Below are 25,927 nucleotides of genomic sequence, written 5' to 3'. Positions count from 1 at the left end.
TCAGACTGGTCGCCCTCTGGCGGCGCCTATGGACCTCCCCTGACCTCACCTTATTTGCTAATGGGGTAGCAGAAGTTAGGTCAATCAGGGGATCGGGGAAAATCCCCTGGTTCCAAATGGTAAAATCCATCTTGATGGACATGGGTTTAGAGCAGCTCTGGACAGCTCCCGCCACCAGTATTTTTCCAACCAAACTGGCATTTAAAGAACTGTATTGGGCTACGCTCCGTCGGAATAGAGTCACTGTTTCCAGCTCCACTAATCTCACGGGTAGGTTCCTTTCTTTTAATTTGGACCCATCCCGCGAACAATATTGGGACTTAGTTTCTAAATCCTTAGACAGGAAACTTTATCATCAGTTCCGGGTGGGAGCTTTGCCATTGAACACCTTTACGAAAAATTGGCCATCAAGCACCACGGATCATTGCAAATGGTGCCCAGGCCATAAGGAAACTGTGGGACATTTTCTCTTTGCCTGTCCTAGATATCAGGCACCAAGGGTCAAATGGCTAAAACCACTGTTCCAGCGCCTGCCTATTAGAAAATCTGAAGAGGCCATTCACGTATTAAAAACTAATACATTGGAAATTATTACAGTGAGTTTGGCCAAATACTTGGGCTGGGCCTGGATACTCAGGGCAAAACAATAGCTCAACCCTGGATTGTTTTTGAGTACTGATGGTTTGAGCATTCTTTCTGTAAGATTGTCTATTTGCTCCCGATAATGATTGCCTCTGATCTAATTTATATTTTTTCTTTTTTTTTAATTGCATTGTCCCTTTTTTTTCTTTCCCTACTAATCACTGTTTGGAATTTATCTGTAAACCTTTTTCCCTACAAGGAAAACCTGTTTCAGGACTCACTTTACATTGTTTAATGCTTATTTTATGGTGAATGAATTTGTAATTTGTACTTTATACTTAGTATTAATTAATGTCTGTTACTATTTGTCTTTTATGATTTCTTCTAATCGAAATAAAGACTTTAAAACCTGAAAACCTGAGTAGTGGGGGTTCTCAGGTTTCTTGAGGGTGGCTGTGAGTCCATCCGTTGCCTATGGATTGTCTGCTAGGCAATGACCTGGAGCATACTGACTGGAAGGAGGTGGAGCTCAGGTCAAACAGGGCTCGACAAATCCACTCGACCACTCGCATTTGCGAGGTAACTTTTGTGAGGTCAAGCTATTTTTAGGTCCTACTCGCCCTTTCTGGCGAGTAGGAAAACATACTAACTTTTGTCCTCCATCGATGAAAACGAAACAAATGTGACAAGATAACAAGATTTAAAGGCCTTTTTATTGCTCAAAAAGCAAATGAGCAATAAAGATGCCTTTAAATCGAGTTATCTTGTTACATTTGCTCCGCTTTCAGAGACGGAGGTCAAGTAGGTTATTGTGAGGTCGAGGAGATTTTTCAAGGTACCAGACCTGCAGGACTAGTACAATTTTTCAGATTTTTCGAGCCCTGTAATACTCGGAGATGCTGGAATTGCCTGAGTAGGTGTGCCTGATCACACGGGCCATGGCAGCACGTGAGTGTGGTCAGAAGGACCTAGATTCTGAAAGAGTGGTCCAGGTCCTTACCAAGAAAAATAAGGGCAGAGTGCTGGACACCCGCTCCTGAAATTCTCACTGTCCGGGAGGAGGATGTGGCCAAATTAGGGAACATGCCTGAGCTGTCCCTGGGGCAGCACGTGGAGGTACCTCCAGGAAGGAGTTCTGTGTGGTGCAGAAAAAGTGGCCTACTCTTGTGGGTCTTCGGAAGTAGGAATAAGTATCCAATAAGCGGGTATTGGAAATCGCACTTGAGTTTTTGATTTTTGAGGTTATTCGGTGGGTGGTGCGCTTGAGGTGAACCCCCCTGTGCTGGGGATATGAAGATCCAGTTGCGTTGACTCCCGTGGGAATAACGTCTCCTCAATGCACTCAATAAGATTCTTTGTGATTTTCTGCAAATAAAAGTCAACAATGTTGTTTTACGATTCTGTTTTTCTTTTTATTCGAGTTATTTATGTTTCATGTTTTTTCTTCATAACGAAAAACCAAAGGTGGTGATGGACGGAGCGTTGACAATACAAACACTCACCCCCAGTCAACTGATCTGGGTTTAATCCATCACCGTTCTTTAGTCTGACCCTGTGCCTCATGGGAACAGTCCAGCCCGAACTGCCAAGCCATGCCTTCCCTGGACCGGAAACAAGCTTCCGAGGACCGGTTTCTGACATGCAAATCAGTCTGACCCTGTGCCTCATGGGAGCAGTCCAGCCCGAACTGCCAAGCCATGTCTTCCCTGGACCGGAATCAAGCTTCCCAGGACCGGTTTCTGGCATTACAGCCGTCTTCAGCCGGGCTTGCTTGACTCCAGTGGCAAAGTGAGCAAGGGACTCACGTCTGAGCATACCCTGCCAACTTAGGGCGAACAAAGAAAAACCAAAGGTGGTGATGGACGGAGCGTTGACAATACAAACACTCACCCCCAGTCAACTGGTCTGGGTTTAATCCATCACCGTTCTTTAGCTCACTCCGCAACCCCAGATCGGAGATGGCCGTATACAAATCAGTCGGACCCTGTGCCTCATGAGAACAGTCCAGCCCGAACTGCCAAGCCATGTCTTCCCTGGACCGGAATCAAGCTTCCCAGGACCGGTTTCTGGCATTACAGCCGTCCTCAGCCGGGCTTGCTTGACTCCAGTGGCAAAGTGACCAAGGGACTCACGTCTGAGCATACCCTGCCAACTTAGGGCAAACAAAGAAAAACCAAAGGAGGTGTAGGACGGGGCGTTGACAATACAAACACTCACCCCCAGTCAACTGATATGGGTTTAATCCATCTCCGTTCTTTAGCTCACTCCGCCACCCCAGTTTAGACATGGAAAGACTGATTTGCATATGGCCATGTCTGAACTGGGGTGGCAGAGTGGGCTAAAGAACGGTGATGGATTAAACCCAGATCTTTTGACTGGGTGTGATTGTTTGATTGGCTCAGATGCTCCATCCATGACCACCCCCTTTCGTACCATTTTCTTCATAACATCATACTTTTCATTTAGTATCTGCCCAATGCATTTCGCGCAACTGCCCTTCTTCAGGGAACTTGATTCTGAAAGCGACCAAGTGTTGCACATTTTAGTATATTGTTTGTGTATACACAATGTTAACATTCAGATTTCAAGTCATGCATGATACTTATAAGTACATGTGGATGATATAAGGAGGGCGAGATTTTGGGCAGGAGTGACCGTGACATGCAAGTGTATGAAACAGAGCGTGAATAACATTGGAGATCGTACACGATTACACAAGTGCAGGAAGGTTCCGGTAGATTTTAAAAAAACGTGAAAAAATGTGAAGAAACGTGGTGTGTGAGTTTTTGAAAACTCGTGAAATTTGCACATGCGCGGTGTACAAAGAAATCTAACCTGCGTTTTGAATGTACGGACTTCGTACATGAAAGTCTTTTTCACAAAATTCAGTTACCTGTGAAGAACATTTCAATTGTGAATGATTCACTTGTACAAGTGTGTGGCAACCGAGTAAAACGCGTTCGAAGCTCTGAGCAAATGTGCTTACCAGAGTGAATTGTCAGGAAGTTCTCTGTTCGGTCGTTCGGGATGGTAAGGGTGCTAGAACAGCGTCATGAAGGTAGCGTCTTTGTTTATACGCTTCCTGTAGTTTGATAGGACGGATGTAGTCATGTGACTCGGGCCAAGGAAGTGTTCATGAAGGGTCAAATACGTGGTTGAAGCCGCTAGTGTGTTGACTTCAATATCAAAAAAACTTTATTGAAACGTTAACGCGATTGGACAGAAACACGGTCGAAAAAAGTGATAAAAACGAGAGTCCTATGTCACGTGTAAGGTTTGAAAAAACCGGGCTAAAGATGTGTTTCTCTGAAGGTGCAGTGCGCATGTATATGAAACTAAGCATTGGTAAAACATAAGAACATGTGTGGCTGGGAATGCAATAAATACATAAGTGTACAGACATTGACAAAAATGGAAAAGACATTAAAGGTCTCTGATTTACAAATGACAACTGAATTCTAAACGTTCGTTCAGTCCTTTCGGCTGTATTGAAGACAGGCGATGTATCCAAAATAATTCACGCCTTAGTAAGTGTTGGGAATTAGCTCTGCCTGGTAATACTGGTTCCATTTCCAAGATACAAAAACGTAGTTGATTGGAGATGTGATTCAGTTCATTGAAATGAGTAGCTACTGTGGATTTTGATGTTTTTAGGCGAATTTTACTTTTGTGCTCTACCAATCTGGTTTTAATTGTTCTTGCTGTTTTGCCGATATATGCGAGCCCGCATGGGCATTTCAACATGTACACCAGGTTGGTACTGTCGCATTTTCCATTTACGTTGAGTTTTATCTTTGTACCTTGTGTAGAGTGAGTTATTTTGTTTCCTTTGATGATGGAATTACAACTGCCACAGTTGTGGCATGGTAATGTTCCTTTGAATTCTTTGGTGGCTGTCTTCGTTTTGCTATTCAGCAATTCTTTGATGTTCTTGGTTCGTTTGTACGCGAATCTGGGATTCAATGAGAATATACCTTTGAAGTCTTCCTCTAGTGTGAGCAAGGGCCAATGTTTTAAGATAACTTTTTTGTTGCTGTGACTCCGTGTGGAATATTTTGAAACGAATACTGCCCTTGGCTCGTCCTTTTTCTGGGTGGGTGTTAGTAATTGTTCTCTATTCAGTTTGTGTGCACGATTGACAGCCTGTTCCAGTATGGTTTCAGGATATCCTCTATTTTTGAATTTTGTAGTGAAAATGATTCGTTGTTGGTCGTAGGTTTCCCTGGTTGACGCGATACGTTTTATTTGTAGTAGTTGTGAGAATGGCAGGTGTTGTTTTAGGGACGGCTGATGGAAGCTGTTATAGTGTAAGAGATTATTTCTATCGGTTACTCTCTGGTACACGCTGGTTTGTAATATGCCCCCATGGTTGGTGATCATGATGTCCAAAAATGGTATTTAAGTTTTGTTGATGTTAGATGTGAATTGGATTCTGTCATTGACTTTATTGAGGTCTTCGATGGCGTATTCCAGTGTGAATGGTGAACCTCTCCATAGAATGAAGATATCGTCAATGTATCATTTGTAAAGAATGAGATTTTTATTCTATTCCGTTTTCGTCAGTATGTGCTGAGTTTCAAAGTGGTGCATGAAAATATTTGTATATGATGGTGCGGCACAATTTCCTATAAGAACAGGAGCAAACACAGGAGTAAACACAGGACTCTCAGCCGAAGCAATAGCCAAGAAAACAATGAGCCACAAAACCTACTAATAAATATATCTAAACAAAAAATCACAGATTTTCAAATCCAAACACTACAAAAAGGCACCTCATTCGTCCCAACCTATCACTCTAACATCTTGGAAACCCAAGTGTGTGTGTACAAATTTTTAAGGAGTCTACGCCTTAGACATTTTTTCAAAAATGTCATTGAAAAAACAGAAGAAATAGAAACACCTAAGAAAGACATGCTCATGGGTTTAAGAAATCCAAGCAGATACCAACCACCAGTTAGTCACAAAGTTCTTGATGCATTCGAAAAAGTAGTAAACAAGGACATCATTCAAATCTTTTAATCACCAAGACCAAAAACTACAAACATGACACAAAAAGAAAAACAGGCTTTACAAAATCTTGCTGATAACAAAGAGATTATGATACGTCAGGCAGACAAGGGCGGCGCCCTCATCATAATGGATACCGAATTTTATGAAAAGAATGTAAATGATCACATCAATGACATGGAAACATATTCCAAAATGGAAAGTGACCCAACCAAAGAATTTGTTAAAATTCTGATCAAAATCATCGATACAGCAATTTATAATGGCACCATAAATTCAAAAACAAAGGAATTCCTGATTAAACAAAATCCATCCATCCCATACATCTACATGATCCCAAAAATTCACAAACATCCTACCGCTCCACCATTCCGTCCAATTGTCTCAACAATCAATTCTATCCATGAGCCAGTGGGCAAATTTATCGATAAACATTTACAACCGTTGGTTCAAAAGATACCCACATATATTAAGGATACTACACATTTTCTGAATATTCTGGAGAACCACAAAGCAACATTCACAAGTGACATGATCATGAGCACCATCGATGTAAAATCGCTATACACTTCAATCCCCCACAATTTGGGACAAGAAGCAATGGAAAATCTACTAACACACAGTGACAAGGATGAAGATATAAAAATATTACTCATGGAGTTGATGCATTTCACCCTATTCCACAGCTACTTCCAGTGGAACAACCAATTTTATGTGCAGTGTTCAGGCACCTCGATGGGAAATTGTGCCGCACCATCATATGCAAATATTTTCATACACCACTTTGAAACTCAGCACATACTGACCAAAACGGAATGGAATGAAAATCTCATTCTTTACAAACGATACATTGACGATATCTTCATTCTATGGAGAGGTACACCATTCACACTGGAACACGCCATCGAAGACCTCAATAAAGACAATGACAGAATCCAATTCACATCTAACATCAACAAAACTGAAATATCATTTTTGGACGTCATGATCACCAACCATGGGGGCATATTACAAACCAGCGTGTACCAGAAAGTAACCGATAGAAATAATCTCTTACACTATAACAGCTTCCATCAGCCTTCCCTAAAAAACCACCTGCCATTCTCACAACTACTACGAATAAAATGTGTCGCGTCAACCAGCGAAACCTACAACCAACAACGAATCATTTTCACTACAAAATTCAAAAATAGGGGATATCCTGAAACCATACTGGAACAGGCTGTTAATTGTGCACACAAAACTGAATAGAGAACAATTACTAACACCCACCCAGAAAAAGGATGAGCCAAGAGCAGTATCGTTTCAAAATATTCCACTCGGAGTCACAGCATCAAAAAAGTTATCTTAAAACATTGGCCCTTGCTCACACTAGAGGAAGACTTCAAAGGTATATTCTCAATGAATCCCAGATTTGCGTACGAACAAACCAAGAACATCAAAGAATTGCTGAATAGCAAAACGAAGACAGCCACCAAAGAATTCATAGGAACATTACCATGCCACAACTGTGGCAGTTGTAATTCCATCATCAAAGGAAACAAAATAACTCACCCTACACAAGGTACAAAAATAAAACTCAACGTAAATGGAACATGCGACAGTACCAACCTGGTGTACATGTTGAAATGCCCATGCGAGCTCGCATATGTCGGCAAAACAGCAAGAAAATTTAAAACCAGATTGGTAGAGCACAAAAGTAACATTCGCCTAAAAACATCAAAATCCACAGTAGCTACTCATTTCAATGAACTGAATCACATCTCCAGTCAACTACGTTTTTGTATCTTGGAAATGGAACCAGTATTACCAGGCAGAGATAATTCCCAACACTTACTAAGGCGTGAATTATTTTGGATACATCGCCTGTCTTCAATACAGCCGAAAGGACTGAACGAACGTTTAGAATTCAGTTGCCATTTGTAAATCAGAGACCTTTAATGTCTTTTCCATTTTTGTCAATGTCTGTACACTTATGTATTTATTGGATTCCCAGCCACACATGTTCTTATGTTTTACCAATGCATAGTTTCATATACATTCGCACTGCACCTTCAGAGAAACACTTCTTTAGCCCGGTTCTTTCAAACCTTACACGTGATATAGGACTCTCATTTTTATCACTTTTTTCGACCGTGTTTCTGTCCAATCGAGTTAACGTTACAATAACGTTTTTTTGATAATGAAGTCAACACACTAGCGGCTTCAACCACGTATTTGACCCTTCATGACCACTTCCTTGGCCCGAGTCACATGACTACATCCATCCTATCAAACTACAGGAAGCGTATAAACAAAGACGCTACCTTCATGACGCTGTTCTAATACCATTACCAGCCCGAACGACCGAACAGAGAACTTCCTGACAATTCACTCTGGTAAGCACATTTGCTCAGAGCTTGGAACGCGTTTTACTCGGTTGCCACACACTTGTGCAAGTGAATCATTCACCAATTGAAATGTTTTTCACAGGTAACTGAATTTTGTGAAAAAGACTTTCATGTACGAAGTCCATACATTCAAAACGCAGGTTAGATTTCTTTGTACACCGCGCATGTGCAAATTTCACGAGTTTTCGAAAACTCACACACCACGTTCCTTCACGTTTTTTTTCAAATCCACCGGAACCTTCATGCACTAGTGTAATCGTGTACGATCTCCGATGTTATTCACGCTCTGTTTCATACACTTGCATGTCACGGTCACTCCTGCCCAAAATCTCGCCCTCCTTATATCATCCACATTTACTTATAAGTATCATGCATGAGTTGAAGTCTGAATGTTAACATTGTGTATACACAAACAATATACTAAAATGTGCAACACTTGGTCGCTTTCAGAATCAAGTTCCCTGAAGAAGGGTAGTTGCCCGAAATGCATTGGGCAGATACTAAATGAAAAGTATGATGTTATGAAGAAAATAACATGAAACATAAATAACTCGAATAAAAAGAAAAACAGAATCGTAAAAAAACATTGTTGACTTTTATTTGAAAAAAATCACAAAGAAGCTCATTGAGTGCATTGAGGAGACGTTATTCCCACGGGAGTCAACGCAACTGGATCTTCGGAAGTAGGACCAGGCAGCTGGTGATACCGCTGGAACTCACCTTATCTATTGGAAGAATTATGTCCTCTATAACAAGCCTAAGGTTGCTGAGCCTGTGGCAGCCTGTGTGCTGGTGACACACCAGCGCTTCAGAGACTTCCTACTGGCTCTTGCTTATGATGTGCCCCTGGCAGGTCATTTGAGACAAGACAAGACCTTTGACAGGCTTGTCACTCTCTTCTATTGGTCTGAAATGAGGAAGGCTTCAGATGCATTCTGCAGGTCCTGTCCTACCTGCCAGACAAGTGTCAAGACATGGGGGAGATGTAAGCTCTCCTATAACCTTTTCCTGTCTTGAGCACCCTATGCCAGCGGGTTGGCATTGACATTGTGGGGCCTCTGGATACTAAGAAAGCTAACAGCAACTGGTTCATCCTGGTCTATGCTGAACATGCCACCCGCTATCTGTAAGCTATCCGTCTGAGGAGGGTGACTGCACCGGCTGTGGCTAGGGCCCTAATGGGGATCTTTACCTGCGGGGGTCCGCAAGGAGGTGGTATCTGAATGCGGTATCAACTCCATGCCCTTGTACATGAAGGCCATGTGGATGGCATGTGGAGTAACCTACACGTTCTCCGCCCTTAACCATCCCCAAACCAATGGGTTGGTTAAAAGGTTCACAGATACCCTCAAAGGGATGATAAGTGACACTCTGAACCCATCAGGACTAAGTGAGATGTCTTCTCGCCATGCCTTTTATTTGCCTCCAGGTAGGCCACTGAAGGGGATTGGCTTCAGCCCTTTGATCTTCAGTATGAGAACCCTGTGATTGGCCTTCTCAGTTTGGTAAAGGAAGTCTGGGAGCAAGTTCCTAGGAAGCCACCTCAGGATGTATTCCATTACATGCTGGCATTCCACAAACAGACAGCCTGCTTCACCCAGGAGAATCTGGAAGCTAGCCAGGAGGAAATGGAACACTGATATGGCCAGACCAGAATACCGCTCTTGTTGATTTTCTACCTGGTCAAAATATGTTGTTGATGGTGCCTGTAGAGCCCCATGCTCAGCATGACCACTTGTCTGGCCCATTTAAGCTGAAGGAGTTCAAGAGCGACGTCACCTTCCTAGTGGACTTTCAGACTCCTAGGAACCCTTTGAGGGTCCTGCAAGTGAATCGTTTCAACACCCAAAACGAGAGGTCTGAGTTGACTATGCTCTTGGTCACAGATGATGGGGTGGAAGGGGAGATTGAACCTCTCCACAAACTTGTGTCTTCTAAAGAGCATGATGGGTCAGCAGAGGGTGTGAGCCTCTCCCCAACTGTGACGCTACAGCAGCAGAGAGACTGTCACCAGTTGCTGGGACAGTTTGCATCTTGATTCTCACTCACCCCAGAAGTCAACTTTTGGTGCACTCATGACATTTACCCTGGGGATAGCCTTCCTTTTAAGTACAAAACATACAGATTGTCTGATAGTGTGGGGCCAGCATCAAAGAGGAAGTCTCAAGGATGCTGGAGGTAGGGGTTATTGAGCCCTCTAACAGCCCTCGGTCTAGTCCAGTGGTTGTGATCCCCAAGGCTGCTCCGCCCGGTATCACACCTGAACTTCAGTTCTGTATAGATAAATTTAGCAGGCAATACTGTTAACTTCAAGTAAGTACTGCTATTAAATAAACTATTATTGAGGAAACATAAATTATTTAGATCAAATTGCTTTAGTCTAGTGACAGAAAAGATTAGCGGTCATCTGTGTCTGCAGACTCCCTGAATATGTGTAGCTGATGCCCCATTGGTCTGTAGACCACAGGTTAAGAACAGCTGATCTAAACCAGTGGTAACCACTCAACTTGTATCATTAACAAGACTAGACAACAGTCCCTAAGGCAGTGCTCTTATTACTGCTAGCCTCAATAGTTATTTGACTAGAACAATGGTTCAACCCTAAGAAATAAGAGAAAGTCCAAGGGTTTGCTGTAATTTCTGCTACTCCTACCATCTTTGTGAATTAAAATCCATGGTAGACCTCAACACAACAGCAGGCTCCCACAATGCACCTTTCACAGTAGCTTTCTGATGCAGCAGGAAGGCTGTGTTAGTGCATTATGTTACACAAAGCATGCACAGCTATCAGCTGTCCCTGGAAGGCCTTCTCTTGCAAATGTCGCCTTTGAACCATTGAAGTGGTTGTCTGCAGGTGCCTTGCTGAGCACACCTCCTTTGCTTACTGAAGAATTTGTGCATTTGTAGTATTAGGATAGCAGTAGAAACACTCCACACTAAGGGGCTCATTAGGATGGAGGATTTTCCGCATCCTCCGGGCCGGCGGAAGCCACCGCCGGCCCGGTGGATGCGGAAAATCCTCTGCCGACCCACCAAAGACCCACCGCCAAATTAGGATGGCTGGTGGGTCCTGGTTTCAGTCCGCCGCTTTTCCGCCGCGGTTGACTTACAACCGCGGCGGAAAAACTCTAACATGGCTGGCGGTGTCTATCAGACACCACCAGCCATATTAGGATGGTGTAAAATGTATGCTTTTCCGCTGCGGCTTTTCCGCCGTGGAAAAGCATACGGACCTTCACTTCGGGGGCCTGTTGCGGGCCCCCTGGGTGAAGGGGGGGTGGGGGGTGCACATGGGGGGTACCTATGGTACCCCCCTGCATATGCGTGAACAAAGCAGCAGGCACCGCGCGGTGCCTGCCGCTTTGTGCACGCAAATGCGGTGCATGCATTTTTAACATTGCGGCGGGTGCAGCTTGAAGCTGCACCCGCCGCAATGTTAAAGATAGAGGATGTGACCGCCACCCTGGCGGTCACATCCTAATTGCACTGGAGGGACCTCCGCAGCCCCTGCGGACGGTCCCTCCTCCTCTAGGATGGCGGATGGACGCAAGTCCGTCCGCCATCCTAATGAGCCCCTAAGACTGCATACTGATAGGACCCTGGCTGTTTGTGCATTCAACCCTGATCATTAAAATAAATATGCATCCAGATATTTGAAGATTTATTAGCAAATTATGCATGTCCGGTATTAACTAGGCTAAAGATTACAAACAAGATTATTTCAAAAAACATGAAGAGACCATTCATGTACTGTCACATTCTAAGTTGTTATCCACAAGCCCGATAGCTACGATGAAATGAAAGCAAACCAGCGGTGGCCTGTCCCTAAGGGTGTAAGGGCCCCATCCCACCACCTTTTTACAAATGTGAAGAATGCTGGTCAGGCTGAGCAAAGGTCAACCTGACAGACACTCCACGTTCAGATCATGCAGCCAGGCATTGTAATTGCACTAACTGTTTAGTGGCCTAGCTACCTAAGCTGGAGTTTGGTGACCTGAAGATGTCACAGCCCTGTGGGCACAACCTCCTCAGCCCAGCAAAGCACTTGGAGGTCATCCCCCTCATGAGGAGGAGCGTCACTGATAGCCTCAGACCTGGGGGCTTTAGTATTAGTAGGCCCTGATGTGCCCAGGGACGGTTGTCCATCAGTGACGTTTGTCACAGAAAAGGGTGGGGGTTGCAGTCTCACTGACTCCATCCCACTTTGGGACCAGTAAGGGAATGCTGCCTTCCCTCATTGGCTGACCTATGATAAGGTCAGCCATAGAGAGGAGACAGCAATCCCAATAGTTAGGAACCACCCAGGCTTACTCACCCCCCTCCACCGAGATCACTGCTGCGGTACAGTAGGTGGTATTTGTTTACATGTTCGGTGCTTGCATGTATGGTTGCATGAATGTTTGTGTATTTGTAAGTGTTTGCTGTGAATGGGTGTGCATGTGCATGTGCATGTGTACGTGTTTATGTGTTTGTGAATGGTAGTTGTAAGTGTGCCCTCAGGTAAAAGCATGGGTGTGAGTGAGTGTGCGGCAACCCGCTCTTTTCCTTCTGGAATTAATGCCGCCACTGAAGCAATTGTAGTTGGTCAGCAGTCTTGCTTTCCTGCGTGTTTGCCGGATGAGGATGTCTTGTCATCCGCAGGCCAGGCGTGTGTGTGTCATTCTGTGTCCCTGTTTTTCGTGTGGCCTTTTACCTATAAGGACCAATCAGCAGGCCGAAATACTACAGCAATCTTCCCAAATATAAAGCAAGTTGGTGGTTATCCCTGCTTCTGGAGTAGAGTTTGGGTGAAGCTGCTAACCAGCATTTTTTGGCATACACAAAATATCAGAAAGATAGCTTAGGAACCTTATATTTCAGGCATACGTCATAATCATAATGACATTGGACACTGTACTTCTGCTTGCACTGGAAATTCAGAGAATGTGTAAATTGATTCCTGTAACAAGGGAGTCTAACAGCTAGAACATAAAAACTAACGAGGCTTGATGTACAAGGGTGTGTGCAACAGCGGGCACCTCCCTTATTTACATAGCAATGTTTGTGCACCCAGTGGTGGTAAGAAACAATAAGAGACGGTCTTCATATTAGCATCTGGTTCAAACAAATGAGTCCATGACATGAATGAACCTGTTCCACTCAGGCATACTTCCAGACAGTACCATAATTCGCCTGTTCCTCGTACGTCAAACTCAACGCAGATGCTTCAAATGCAAGTTGCATATCCTGGATTAAGAGAGTCTGGCTTCAAAGTCTTAACCTATGTTCCTTGCATGCATAGTATAATCGCATCCAAAGTACCAAATAACCAGTTGTGAACCACGCACAGCATTGTACAAATACCGAAAAGAACAGAGGGTTAAGATTCCAAGGCGCACTTTCTGGACATGCAGGGATGTTAAGAACTCTCCAGGAGTCCGATTCCTCTGCTACAAGTCATCCAGGTCCCAAGGTAGTTGGTTCCACAGGTACACCGTAGTAATGGTGATACCAGGGATCAAACAACCTGATCGGGTACAGCCACAACCCATCGTCATCAAATTATGAGCAATACAGTCCATTACCAATACAATCCCCAGCTTAAGTACTTAGCCTGATCAAAAACAGTTCCTACACCAGACTATGAGAAAGTCGCGGTCCTTTGCCAATCTTTCTTTTGAGTTCAAAATGGATGCTAGTTCCTGGAGATTTCTCCGAAACATCAATCAAGGGCATCTTTGGCAGCTAGTTAGTAACCGCTGGCGAAACCGATGTGGACTGTGTTTTTCTGAAGCAGAGAGATTTAACTACTTATGTTGTTGGGAAAAAAGACGATAAGACTGCCCCTACGGGTGTAGGACATGCATGTTTTGTGAGACACAGCTGATAAAAACGATAAGTAAAACAGTCGCCCAGAGTTCTACATTTTCTTGCATACCTTAACTGAACCCCGCTCCCTGCAGGAATAGTAGATCAGAGTATTTCACAATGCCGAAGCCTGCAAGCAAATCCCTTTTATTAAATCTCGAACTCTGCGATAGGCGTAGTTCATTTAGCACTCCATTAAACAGGTTGTGAAGGATTGGTTGCTGCCAGGCATGCCAAATGTGCCAAGCCCCTGTTGATGAGTAAATTGGCTTGTTTAGCTGCCTGTGGCCCAGCCTACCTGCCAAAACATATAAAAGGCGACAGCATCTCTTAAAATCAAAGGGGCACTGTCTCCTTTCCTTTCGGCTCTCTCGTGCACTGTGACTTTTCTGATCATTCCTTGCTTCTGCTACTCTTTCAGGAAGTCATCATGAGTTACTCCCAATATTCAGTCTCTCAGTCTGGAGGAAGAGGCAAGGGTTTCAGTGCTGCCTCCGTTGGAGGAGGAGGAGGAGGAGGCGGAGGAGGAAGAGTGAGCTTTAGCTCTTCTTCTGTATCCCAAAGAGGAGGCAGTGGTGGTGGTTATGGGGGTACTAGTTTTGGTGGTGGCGGTGGAGGTGGTGGTGCAAGTGGTTTTGGCAGCCGAAGCCTCTATAACCTAGGGAGCACTAAAAGAACCTCCATCAGCACAGGCAGTGTTCGGGGTGGGGGTGGTTTTGCTGGAGCAGCTGGGAGCTATGGCAGTGGAGGTGGCGGTGGTGGTTTTGGTGCTGGAGGTGGAGGTGGTTTCGGCAGTGGAGGAGGTTATGGTGCTGGAGGTGGAGGTGGTTTCGGCAGCGGAGGAGGGTTTGGTGCTGGAGGTGGAGGTGGTTTCGGCAGTGGAGGAGGCTTTGGAGGTGCTGCTCCTGCTTTCCCAGTTTGCCCTCCTGGTGGAATCCAACAAGTGACCATTAACCAGAGCCTCCTGACACCAATCAATGTGGACATTGACCCTACCATCTCCAAAGTGCGAACCGAGGAAAGGGAGCAAATCAAGTCGCTCAATAACAAGTTTGCTTCATTCATTGACAAGGTAAGCTAAGAACATATTTTCCTTCATTTTTATAGAGACATCTTTTACTTATTGATTCACAATCATGTAAAATAATAAAATAGGCTCTTTTTAGATGGTTGGGGCGGTAAAGATTGATTGTTTTCTTTATTTTTACATATAGCATTAAAAATACTAATGCATTTGCAGTCACCAGGACTAACATTACTATCAGTGATACAAAACGTTGAAACTGTATAAAGACTGTTGATATTGAAAGCTCTCCCTAGATTATTATAAATACTTCATTTTAAGAAGATGGTTATGGCTGTTGCTTAGTGAACAAGATCTTGTGCCTCGATGCTGAGATGTAAGGTCGTAATAACTAAATGTGCTTGTCTGTATGCAATGAGGGTTTTAATAGGCTGTTCAGCCACAATGTTTCATGACCTGTTGCCACTCACAAGCTCATAGGTCCTGCCCTACCTGTGTAGGCTGCTGTTTCGATGATGTCATGTATGACTGACATATGCCGCTAGATGAAAAAGTCAGAAATTAAAAAACAAATGTTTGTGCTTTGTATGGGAAAAACTCCACCATCCGAAAGTGTTCCCGATATGAATAATAAAAGGTAGCGAAAGGGATGAAATGCAGGCAAGTGAAGCATCTACGTAGACAAAAAACGAGAGTGACCCCTCTTTTCCAAGAGGCAGGGTACTAATAAACTATTAGAAAAACAATAACTCTTGGAGAACCGATATTTCAATGCTCAACTCATGCACCACACCTCATTCAACGACTCTTTGAATGCCGTGTGGTGCATGAGTTGAGCATTGAAATATCGGTTCTCCAAGAGTTAATGTTTTTCCAATAATTGAAGCATCTACTACAGAGACTTAGCTTTCGTTTCTCTTATGACTTTTAGGTCCGATTCCTGGAGCAGCAGAACCAGGTGCTCGAGACCAAGTGGAATTTTCTGCAGGAACATGGCCAAACTGGGACCAAAAGGAACACCATTGAGCCCCTCTTCGAGGCGTACATTAATAGCCTAAGAAGGCAGCTGGATAAGCTGGTCAGTGACAGATCCCGCCTGGATAACGAGCTGCGGGGCATGCAGGACCATGTGGAGGACTACAAGAAGAAGTATGTGAGGGGTGTCTGGAGGAGGAGGGGGGCTGCGCGCCTGCGCGATAGGCCGAGGGTGGAGACCTAGGGAGAGAGCGGTATAGGGATCTCTCCTGGGAATTCTGTATGTGCCTCTAGCTGAAATCGCCTACAAGCGCCAAGTTCAGGCTTGCAGCAGAAAAGCACACACAAGAGCTTCTGGCCGCTGTGCCCTGGAAAGACAGCAAGCAGGGAATGGCTTGTACAGTGCGACCCGTTCTAGTTAAGAATCAGGTGTGCAGATGTGTTCTGAACTTTAAAGGCTCATTTAAAATTCTACAAACAAGCAAGATGTTGCATCTAATGCAGACAGGGTGTAGTTGCTTTGTATTCAGATACATACAGTAAATAAAAAGGTGTTAGGTTTGGGATTGTGCACATGAACGGGGTCTAGTAAATGAACTGCTGCAGTAAAGTCAAACTCAAGGAGTTTTGCGTTTTGGCTGAGACCTACAACTGTTAAAACCCTGCTGCGAATCTGCCATGACGTATCCATCCTTAATCCGCATCTTACTCCAACAGATACGAAGATGAGATCAACAAGCGCACAGCGGCAGAGAACGAGTTTGTGGTGCTGAAGAAGGTCAGTGGTCTCAGAAACAATAGAAACAGGGGCTGCTAAGTACATGTACTGAGATTGTGTTGTGATGTCATGTGCAGGGAGGGGTCCCAGAGGCACAGGGGCTGCTTTGTACATTTCATGAGGTTGTCTTGTGATGTCATGTGCAGGGGTCCCAGAGGCACAGGGGATGCTATGTACATGTCCTTAGGATGTGTTGTGATGTCATGTGCAGGGGTCCCAGAGGCACAGGGGATGCTATGCACATGTCCTGAGGTTGTGTTGTGATGTCATGTGCAGGGGTCCCAGAGGCACGGGGGTTGCTATGCACATGTCATGAGGTTGTGTTGTGATGTCAGGGGTCCCAGAGACACAGGGTCTGCACTACTGATCAGGATGTTTGTTCTTCTTGTTCAGTATCCGCGAGCGAGCACTGTGTCCCCTATCCTCCTTTGAGGGCAGGATCTGGGCAGTGTCCAGGATGAAGGACAGTAGAGAGGAGAACAGGTACCGTAGAAGGGAAAAGCAGCGCTCAAACCATGGAGGGTCAACAACAGCTGGGGCTTCAGAATCAAACGCAGAAGTGCAAATTCACACAATGAGGAAGGGAGAGGATAAATAATGAGTCACTGGCGATAGAGAAATATGGGGACCACAGGCTCAGTATCATTTCATGAGACAGTACCTGAGCGTGAGCAGCATAGAGAATTCACCTCAGAAGTGAGCAGAGAGGTTTGAGCTGATTTCCTGTAAGTGCATAAAGGGAAAGCCTCTCGATGTTGCTGAAGAAGTTTAAATAGCCTGTAAAGGCCACAAAGTTGCAATCTAAGGGGTCCACCATCTGATGCACTGTAACGTATTGTGATTTGTTTCTCAGGATGTTGACGCTGCCTACATGAAGAAAGTGGAGTTGGAGGCTAAAGTGGATTCTCTGACTGATGAGATCCAATTCCTCAGGCATCTATACGAAATGGTGAGTACACAGTCCCTTTCACTCTGAAGGTCACTATCAGCACCCTCTTCTTCAGAGGTAATAGTCATAAAATGGCTTCTGTCGGGGATAAACTAAAAACATTTTTACATTTTCTAGCATAATTTCTTCAGATACCAAACTGCTGCTCTGGAACTGAACATTCCATAGTCAAAGAGGCAGAGAAACGCTCAAGTCCTATATGAATGCAGGGCCAATCAATGGGAGCAGTGAACTATCCAACTGCCTTAAACTTTGAGCCTCCCTAATCCAGGAGGGTAAAGAAACCTCCATTTCCTGGCGTAACACAGGCCCATGCATCCCCCGCAGTGCGGGGGGGGGCCCTCAAGCTCAAGGGGGCCTCCTCAGCACTGCACTTTGACCGGAGAGCTCCTAATAGAGTCCGGAGGGCGGCCCTCCAGGTACCTGGCAGGGGGGCCCCCTCAATTATCGTTACACCACTGGTCCTACTGAGCACCCTCAATCAGAGAGGGAAGAGTAAATTCCCCCTCCTACACAACTAAGACCCAATAAACCTAGGGAACAGGGAAATGCCACCCGATTGGTGCTAAGGCCCCCAGTGAAAGTGGGCAGAGGAAAAGTTATCTTCTACAAAGATTAGAGCTACCTAATCAATTTGAGTAAAGTAACATCAGGCACTCTAGAAATGAGAACCTCTAATCCAAGAGGGCAGAGGAGCATCTAACTCCTACAGAACTGACCACCCCCTATTCAGGAAGGCCGACAAGAATCCTTCTGTAAGACTGAGCCTGTAATTTAAGATAGAGCAGAACAATAGATTTCTAAAAAAAACTGAGTAACCAACATAAAAGAGAACCAAGGCCTGTCCAGCTCCTACAGCACTGAGACTCCCTTATCACCAAGACAAGGTACATTCTCCTGTTAAGGACTGAATCACACATTGTCAATAAGCACAGAGAAACTTCTAGCTCTTGCAGCACTGATAATCCCTAATGAAAGAGGTCAAGTGAACATTGAGCACCTACACAACGTAGATTCATCCATCAAAGATAGTAGCAGGACATCCATCTCCTATAGAACCAATTGTTTGTAATCAAAGAGGGCAAATGGACATCCAGCTACCAGCGGTCCAGAAAAGAGACATGTTCATATACTGTTCGGCACAGTTGCATGGCCCTCTGTTGAATCCTTGTGTACTTATGTGCAAACATACTGTGGTCATCTCTCCCCTTTGCCTCTTTGTAGTCTTAAAAGTCTGTAGCGCATCAAGTCCATGTGTGTGTGCATCATTGTGCCTGACCACTGCTAAATCCCGAAAAGGAAGAGGCATTTATTCCTGTACAATAAGAAGGTTGTGTGCAACGAACCTCTTCAAGTCTAGAAAGGATATAGGGCCATATGTATCAAGGTACCCATTTGCGATTCTGAAATAGCGATTTTTAAGAAATCGCTATTTCAGAATCGCAAATTGGTATGTATGTACAAATTCACATTTTTTTTCAAATTCTTAGTATTCCTTAATTGCGAATAGCAAATTGCGAATCGCAATTAAGGAATACTTTCTAATTCATTTCTATGGGCCAGGAGGCCCATAGGAATGAATGGGAGGTTATTCTCAAATTGCGATTAGCAATTTGCTAATCGCAAATTGAGAATAATTTCAAGGGTGCAGGGGTGTCCAAAGGACACCCTGTTGCACCCCTGAAATATGCATGGGTGCACATGTGGCGCACATACATGCCTTAAGGGCATGTATGTGCGTCACATGGCACTGTGAAAAATGCAAAAATTTGCATTTTCAAGGAATTCGCAAATTTGCGATTCCTTAAGGACATTTTGCTAATTTTCTTAGCTTCATACATTTGCGATTCCTTAAATGCAATTGCAAAATAAGGAATCGAAAATTTTGCAGTTCCTTGTTTTGCACCAGATTTTGCTTTATACATACCATTTAGCAAATTAGCATTCGCAAAGGCCGAATTTCGGACTTTGCGAATGCAAATTTGCTTGATACATATGGCCCATAGTTACATAAAAGGTGCAGTGTCTGTGCCTTCAATCGAAGAAAAACAGAGAGTGCTAGATGAGCAGTTGAAAGGACAGCAGCAGGGGGTGAATCACGGTGTAGCATAACATCTGCTCAGTGCTGTGCCACTTGACTTGCAGGAACTTGCAGAGCTCCAAGGACAGATGTCGGACACGTCGGTCATCTTGTCTATGGACAATAACCGAGCCCTGGATCTGGATAGTCTCATCTCTGGTGCCAAAGCTCAGTATGAAGAAATCGCCAGGAGGAGCCAAGCTGAAGCAGAGGCTGCCTACGCAAACAAGGTATGTGTCACGTGACCTGGTACCAGGGGGTAGGGGGCATCAATGAATCTAGGGAAAGATAGCACCTTCTGCCTGGCACATAAGAACACGTTTTAGATTCCACAATTTGCAATATAGACAACATGACATGACATGGCGTGACATGACTTAAGGAGGTGGACTATCTTCCAAGTTTTATATGTCTTAAATACTGGAATACGGTATATCAGGGTAAACAGTTGTAAAACACTCAACTGTCCGAGGGTTTCTTTAGAAAAGTCCATAAATAGAAACTATATCCATGAACTTAACATGCTTTTTCGCAGGATTCAGTGTCCTACCTCTAGTGTGAACAACATTGTTCTCCTTGTTCTCCCGATTGCCCAGCATTTCGTACATTTACGATAACAATATGAAATGGCCTTCTTTTTTTATATTAGAGTTTTTATATAGCGCGAACTCGACCCGAACCAAATCGGGTATCAGAGCGCTTTACATAGCACCAGTTACGTTACATTAAGACACATATTCATTTTTGTTAGGTACGGGGAGATTACGTGATTTGCCCAGAATCACAAGAAGTTTGGCGTCGTTACCGATACTCGAACCCAGTTCCTCCAGTTCCGAGGTCGAGCGCCCTAGCCGTTAGGCCAACTCCTCTCCGCCTTCCATTTCTTTATGCTGTTGTTATGTGTCTGGCGGTCCTGAAGGACAAAACTCCCAAAACTCTGCTTATGCAAATCAATATGTATTATTAAATACTGAGCATTGAAATCCCTTTCAGTGCATTTCTTTAAAGGCAATATATTTCTGTGTATTCATTCTATGTTATCTTATATCTGAGTAGTCTCAAAGGTTGACTATACTGTCTTTTCCAGGGCTTTGCCCTTAATTGTGACAAACGCATATGACCATGTCTTCCAAAGATTGTTGTTCCAATACTTAGCCACCCTAAATCTCCCAATTCTCAATTCCCTTACGTTTTAAAACTGTTATATCATCTTTCACCTTTCAAAGGCGAAACAAGCTTTTCAAACGCTCATCATCTTTTTACCTCCAGTGCTGCCACTTAAAAGTCTTGTCTTCTGTCATGTAACGTGAGTTCTATTCCAAGCCCGTGGTACCGATGCCACTCTCTGTCTTGTGACTTTCATTTAGACACCAATTATTTGTCCATTCCACTTGTTCCCATTCCTAAGTGCCATTTTTACTTCTTAATCCCAGATCAATGCCATGTCTTGCACTTCAACAGTGCCATGAGTCTTTCAATGATGTATTACCTTGTGTTGACAAATGCACCTACATCATTCATGAAATGCTTCTTGATACTTAGAAGTCTCCAACTTCCAACTCAGTCCAGCGGGCACACTCAGCAGACTCTCCCTTTGCATTTGAGTTTCCAGGGCCAGTCAGACAGCAAATAGGAGGCTTCCAGCCTCAAAGAGAGAAGCAAATGTCACAGTGATGACCGAGATGTAGGTCTCTGAGGCCCAAACTGCCGGAGCTTGAAGAGGATCATGGGTATTCTGGAGCTGCATCTTATTCCATAAGCCCAAGAAGGCTTCAAAATAGGTTGTGAGCTGAAGAAACCATATCAGAGAACATTAAAATGAAAAATTTGATTTTTTTAAAAACAAAATAACTGCTTTTACATCAGTACTCTTTTTCCATTTTTGTGTCCTTCAGTTTCAACAGCTTCAGGCAACCGCTGGTCAGCACGGGGACCATCTGAAGAGCAGCAAACAAGAGATTTCTGAGCTAAACCGGGCAATACAGAGGCTGAAGTCAGAGATTGACAGTGTGAAGAAACAGGTACGTCTTGCGTAGCTATTATCACATGTACCTTTTTTCAGTGGTCCTGAGAACCTTTGATGGAGAAGATGTCACCCTGCACAGATTGTGCTGCATGCTCAAGTACAGGATGGTTTTTCTTGTACGATAGAAGAGAATCGTGTTTCCCGGCCTTAAATGTGCAAGAGGGAATACTTGAATATAAGTTAAAAAATACATTTTGATAGTCTCATTGAGTTTGTCAAGTGGCCGCAACACTTCTGAGATCTGAAGTCAATATCTTTATGATAACACAATCGTTGTATCGGGTCAAACCGACTGTTTCATTAACACTTGTAAAGCAGTAATGCTACTTATCTGTGGGTAAGAGTTTTAGAGCTATTATTCAGTGAAGTTCATCCAGTGGAGGGAAGACGGGGATATCAGATGTGCCCAGCCCTGGCTGATCATACATTGAATGCCTCACAGAGGAAGGATTTTCAAGAGAAGACAACAACTGCACCCTATACTGAATCTTAGGTGTCCAGGAATGACACTAACCAGATATAAGTGGTGAAGGAGGTAGCAACTTAATAACATTAAAGGCCAATGTAAGCTAACTAATATGTTCTTCTTTCTTACAGTGTGCCAGTCTACAGAAAAGTATCGCTGAGGCTGAAGACCGCGGTGAGCTTGCCCTGAAGGATGCCAGGGCAAAGTTGGCAGAGCTGGAAAAAGCGCTCCAGAAGGCCAAGGAGGAGATGGCGCGCCAGCTGAAGGATTACCAGGAGCTGATGAATGTTAAACTATCCCTGGACATTGAAATTGCAACCTATAGGACCCTGCTGGAGGGCGAAGAACACAGGTGAGTGAACTGTAACAGTGTGGAAGTGATCAATTTAATTGTATTTTGAGATGTTTCTAGTGCTCTGCTTACGGAAATCATGTTTAAAGTCAGGTGACATACGAAAGCCACACATGTGCACCAGATCGGCTTTATGCTAGTTCCTTTCACATGTGATCAATAGTCAGCGCCCAGAGTTTTTCAAGCGTGCACACCATTAACAGCAAGGAACCGCCAAGAAGAATGCATGAACATACATGTGCATAAGTCACTAATCCTCCCTGAATAAGGTGTCAGAAGATCCCTCCCACTGGTATAATTCAAGCAAACTTCTGAGGACTACAAAAGAAATACCAGTGAGTGGCTGACATGGCGGAGGGGGCACAATATCTGGGTCAATTAAATATCAGTTAATAAATTAGAACAAAGTATGAAAAAACAGTGTTTAAGGAATTCGCAGAAAGGACTCTGAATAAACAGAAAAAGTCCTTTTCTTTAAAATGTACCTCTGATTTAACTCTCATGCTTGAGGCCTTAATTCTGCACCGTTCACATTGAAGCTCAAAGAAATATCTATTGGCCTTTGTCAGATGTAGGTGCACACTGTGATGTTGGTTTAGCCTACTGCGCCATATCTCAAAGCGTATGACAGTCCCTGTAACAAAAGCAACAATTGAATGACATTTCATCCGATAAATAATCACCTTACTGTGCTCTAAGCTGTGGGCTCTGGACATTATATAACAAAAACACACAAGCAAAAAACATGTACCTCGAAGGTCTGTGTGATCAACCTCCTCTTCTCACCAATGTTATTTTCTTTCTCCTTCAGGATGACTGGAGAAATTCAGAATGCAGTGAGCATCTGTAAGTATCTCAACTGTTCTGGAGCAGTGCTGCATTTTGTACATTCTGTTGGAGGTTTGCAGAAATGCTCAAATGTAATTCTGATGTGCTTTTTCTTGCAGCTGTGGTCAGCAGCGGTGGAAGTTACAGCTCTGGTGGAGGAGGAGGAGGTGGAGGATTTGCCGCAGGAGGCGGTGGATTTGGTGGTGGCAGCGGGTTTGGTGTGGGAGGCGGTGGAGGATATGGTATGGGAGGCAGCAGTGGTGGGTTCAGCGGTGGCAGTGGGTATGGTGCGGGAGGCGGTGGAGGATATGGTATGGGAGGCAGCAGTGCTGCGTTCGGCGGTGGCAGTGGATATGGCTCTGGAGGTGGGGCAAGTATTGGTGGAGCAGGTGGAGGAGGCAGAAGCAGCTCTGGGGGGGCAATTGTCCAAACAACCACACGCAGTACTTCAAGGCAAAGTAGACATTAAATGTAAAGTGCGGAATGGCTGCTCTCCAACTGATTGAAAGGTGCTGCCTGTCTTATGGCCTCACCACATACAACCCTCTCTCTCCCTCCCTCCCGAAACTCAGAACACACGCCTCTAAATTCCCATTTTAAACCGGCTTCAGCTGCAAGGTGATACAATGTTTAGAACCTGGTGCCGTGCCTACCAGATTGAACGGTACAATTCAGAACTTTAAAGTCCACCTAACAGATCCTGCCCTGGAGACGAAAACACGAGCTCGACTCCTGGAGCAAAACTAAAGTTTACAAAAATATGGTTTATGCTGCCAGGCCTTGGTCTCCTTTGCAGTATCTCCTTCTCATGTCGCTGCAGATGTCACTCGATGCTAGGATGGTAATCTTCACGCCCTCAGCGTCATATCTTGTCACCCAGGGTGTGTCAATGTCAGTTCTATTGAGCAGGTTGTTTAACCTGTTGTGTAGTGTATGCCAAAGCCATATTTGTACTGTACACCACCACCTGCGCCCACTCTGTATGCACTGTCTGCCATTGCTTGGACTGTATAACACCCCCAACTCTTGTATTGTTATACCTGTTACCGACTCTAAACCCCTGTCTGTGTTTGGATTTCTTCTTGGGACGTTTTCTCTACCTGGCATACATCTATTAAACTATACATGCGACAAAATTATGTGTTATCAAGTTGTTTTTTAACGAGTTGTGTTGTACTTTGAACATATCAGAAACTAGTTAAAAGTGTTCCCAGAAATCATATTCTGAGGCCATGCTGTCATTAAAGTAAACAAAATAATTTCATGGAATTCGTAAAAAATATTTTAAAGCAAAGAAATAAAATCAATTCTTGATGAATGAACCATGAGATCCAGTCCTTGCCCTTGAAAATCTAACAGTATTAATATCTTAAAATCGGCCATTCCCACCATGGCAAATATCTTTCCCCGCATGTACATGGAAAACAGAGAAGTACCATTAACAGAATCGAAATAATGAACTTTTAAAATGTAGCACTTGTCTGTGCATTACGCTGTTATTGCATACTATTGCAGAGTAATGAATCTTCGAAGTATAGCATGTGTGTGGACTATGAATTTAGATTGTGCGGTTGTATAATAGCTCCATGAGGTATAGACTGCCCATACATGTGCATTCCACGAGCGAATGTTGTGAGAGAATAATCAACATGTGAAATCTAGAATGTGTGTTTGTTATTACTACATGCTTTTACAGAAAAAATAAACAGTAAACTGTAGTGTGTATTGTACTCTACATTATTATTGCCTGCTGCTGCAGAATAAAGCACATACGTTACTGACCCAGAAATCCAGCCCAGATAGGTAGAAGGGGCCTGATGTTTTAAGCCATTTTGTGGTGTCAAAGCCTGCAATACTCATAATCACACGGTTTGCTACTGCATAATGTCTTTCTTAAATTTACTAAACCCATTTTGTGATTTCGTAAAATATTGTAAAATCACAAAATGAGTTTAGAAAGGCATAACAAATTGCCATCTGGAAGCGGCATATTTAGAGCACTCCTTCTAAACAGTGATTCGGTATGGTATGTATCAATGTTTTGTGACCGTAATCCAGTCGCAAAGCATTTAAAAGCTACTTTCTCCAGAGTTGAGGTGGAAACACATTCACAAAGGGGAAGGAGGAACATTTGTTGAGTAGTAAGCAGTGATCCATGGGATTACTGCTAATTCTCAAATTAAATGCAGCCAGTATCCATTTGGGAAAACGGGTTGCATTTACACAAAAAGTTTATTAGAATGTGATTATTGACATGGTGGACCGCTGTCCCCAGCAGGCCACCACCCCTGTGATGGCCACCAATCATACTGATGAATAGAGAAGGGCAGCCCGATAACTCCTTCTGAGACTGTGAATAGTATATACTGAGGTAAATAGCCGACAAGAGAAAGAATGAAAATATTATGCTCGCCATGTGAGTATGATGTCCACCTTATGCCAGTCTTCTCTGCATCTTGCACGTCTCTACCAGCATGGAAAAGAGCAAGGACAAGAGAGGACCCCCCTTTCTCATTCCCTTTCCAAGTGACATTAGCCCACATAAATAACCATTAAAGTGTAGCTTTGCCATGTGGCACAATAAATATCCGGTACAGCTCTCATAGGTCTGGGTCCCAAGTCC

At 43.9% G+C, this 25,927-nt stretch overlaps 1 protein-coding gene across 1 annotated transcript; it reads left to right on the top strand.

Moving 5' to 3' along the window:
• Window positions 1–14,155: 14,155 nt before the first annotated feature.
• Window positions 14,156–24,440, top strand: LOC144833344 (keratin, type II cytoskeletal 6A-like). The gene is made up of 9 exons (XM_078689158.1): window positions 14,156–14,898; window positions 15,782–15,999; window positions 16,543–16,603; window positions 17,457–17,552; window positions 19,698–19,862; window positions 21,528–21,653; window positions 22,256–22,476; window positions 23,288–23,322; window positions 23,424–24,440. Exons 1-9 carry the CDS (start codon window positions 14,257–14,259, stop codon window positions 23,771–23,773), a joined length of 1,914 nt encoding a protein of 637 aa, XP_078545284.1. The 5' UTR covers window positions 14,156–14,256; the 3' UTR covers window positions 23,774–24,440.
• The last annotated feature ends 1,487 nt before the right edge of the window (window positions 24,441–25,927 follow it).

The sequence above is a fragment of the Lissotriton helveticus genome, chromosome 1_1, assembly GCF_964261635.1.
Source record: "Lissotriton helveticus chromosome 1_1, aLisHel1.1, whole genome shotgun sequence".
NCBI lineage: Eukaryota > Metazoa > Chordata > Amphibia > Caudata > Salamandridae > Lissotriton > Lissotriton helveticus.
The sequence above is the reverse complement of the archived record's forward strand: the minus strand, read 5'-3'. Positions and strand labels throughout refer to the sequence as shown.

Bases quoted from the DNA above. Each gene is read 5' to 3' on its own strand.
- LOC144833344 (XM_078689158.1), top strand. From the start codon at position 14,257: ATGAGTTACTCCCAATATTCAGTCTCTCAGTCTGGAGGAAGAGGCAAG. The intron at 22,477-23,287 runs GTGAGTGAACTG...TTTCTCCTTCAG, and splicing joins CTGGAGGGCGAAGAACACAG to GATGACTGGAGAAATTCAGA. The intron at 23,323-23,423 runs GTAAGTATCTCA...TTTTTCTTGCAG, and splicing joins TCAGAATGCAGTGAGCATCT to CTGTGGTCAGCAGCGGTGGA.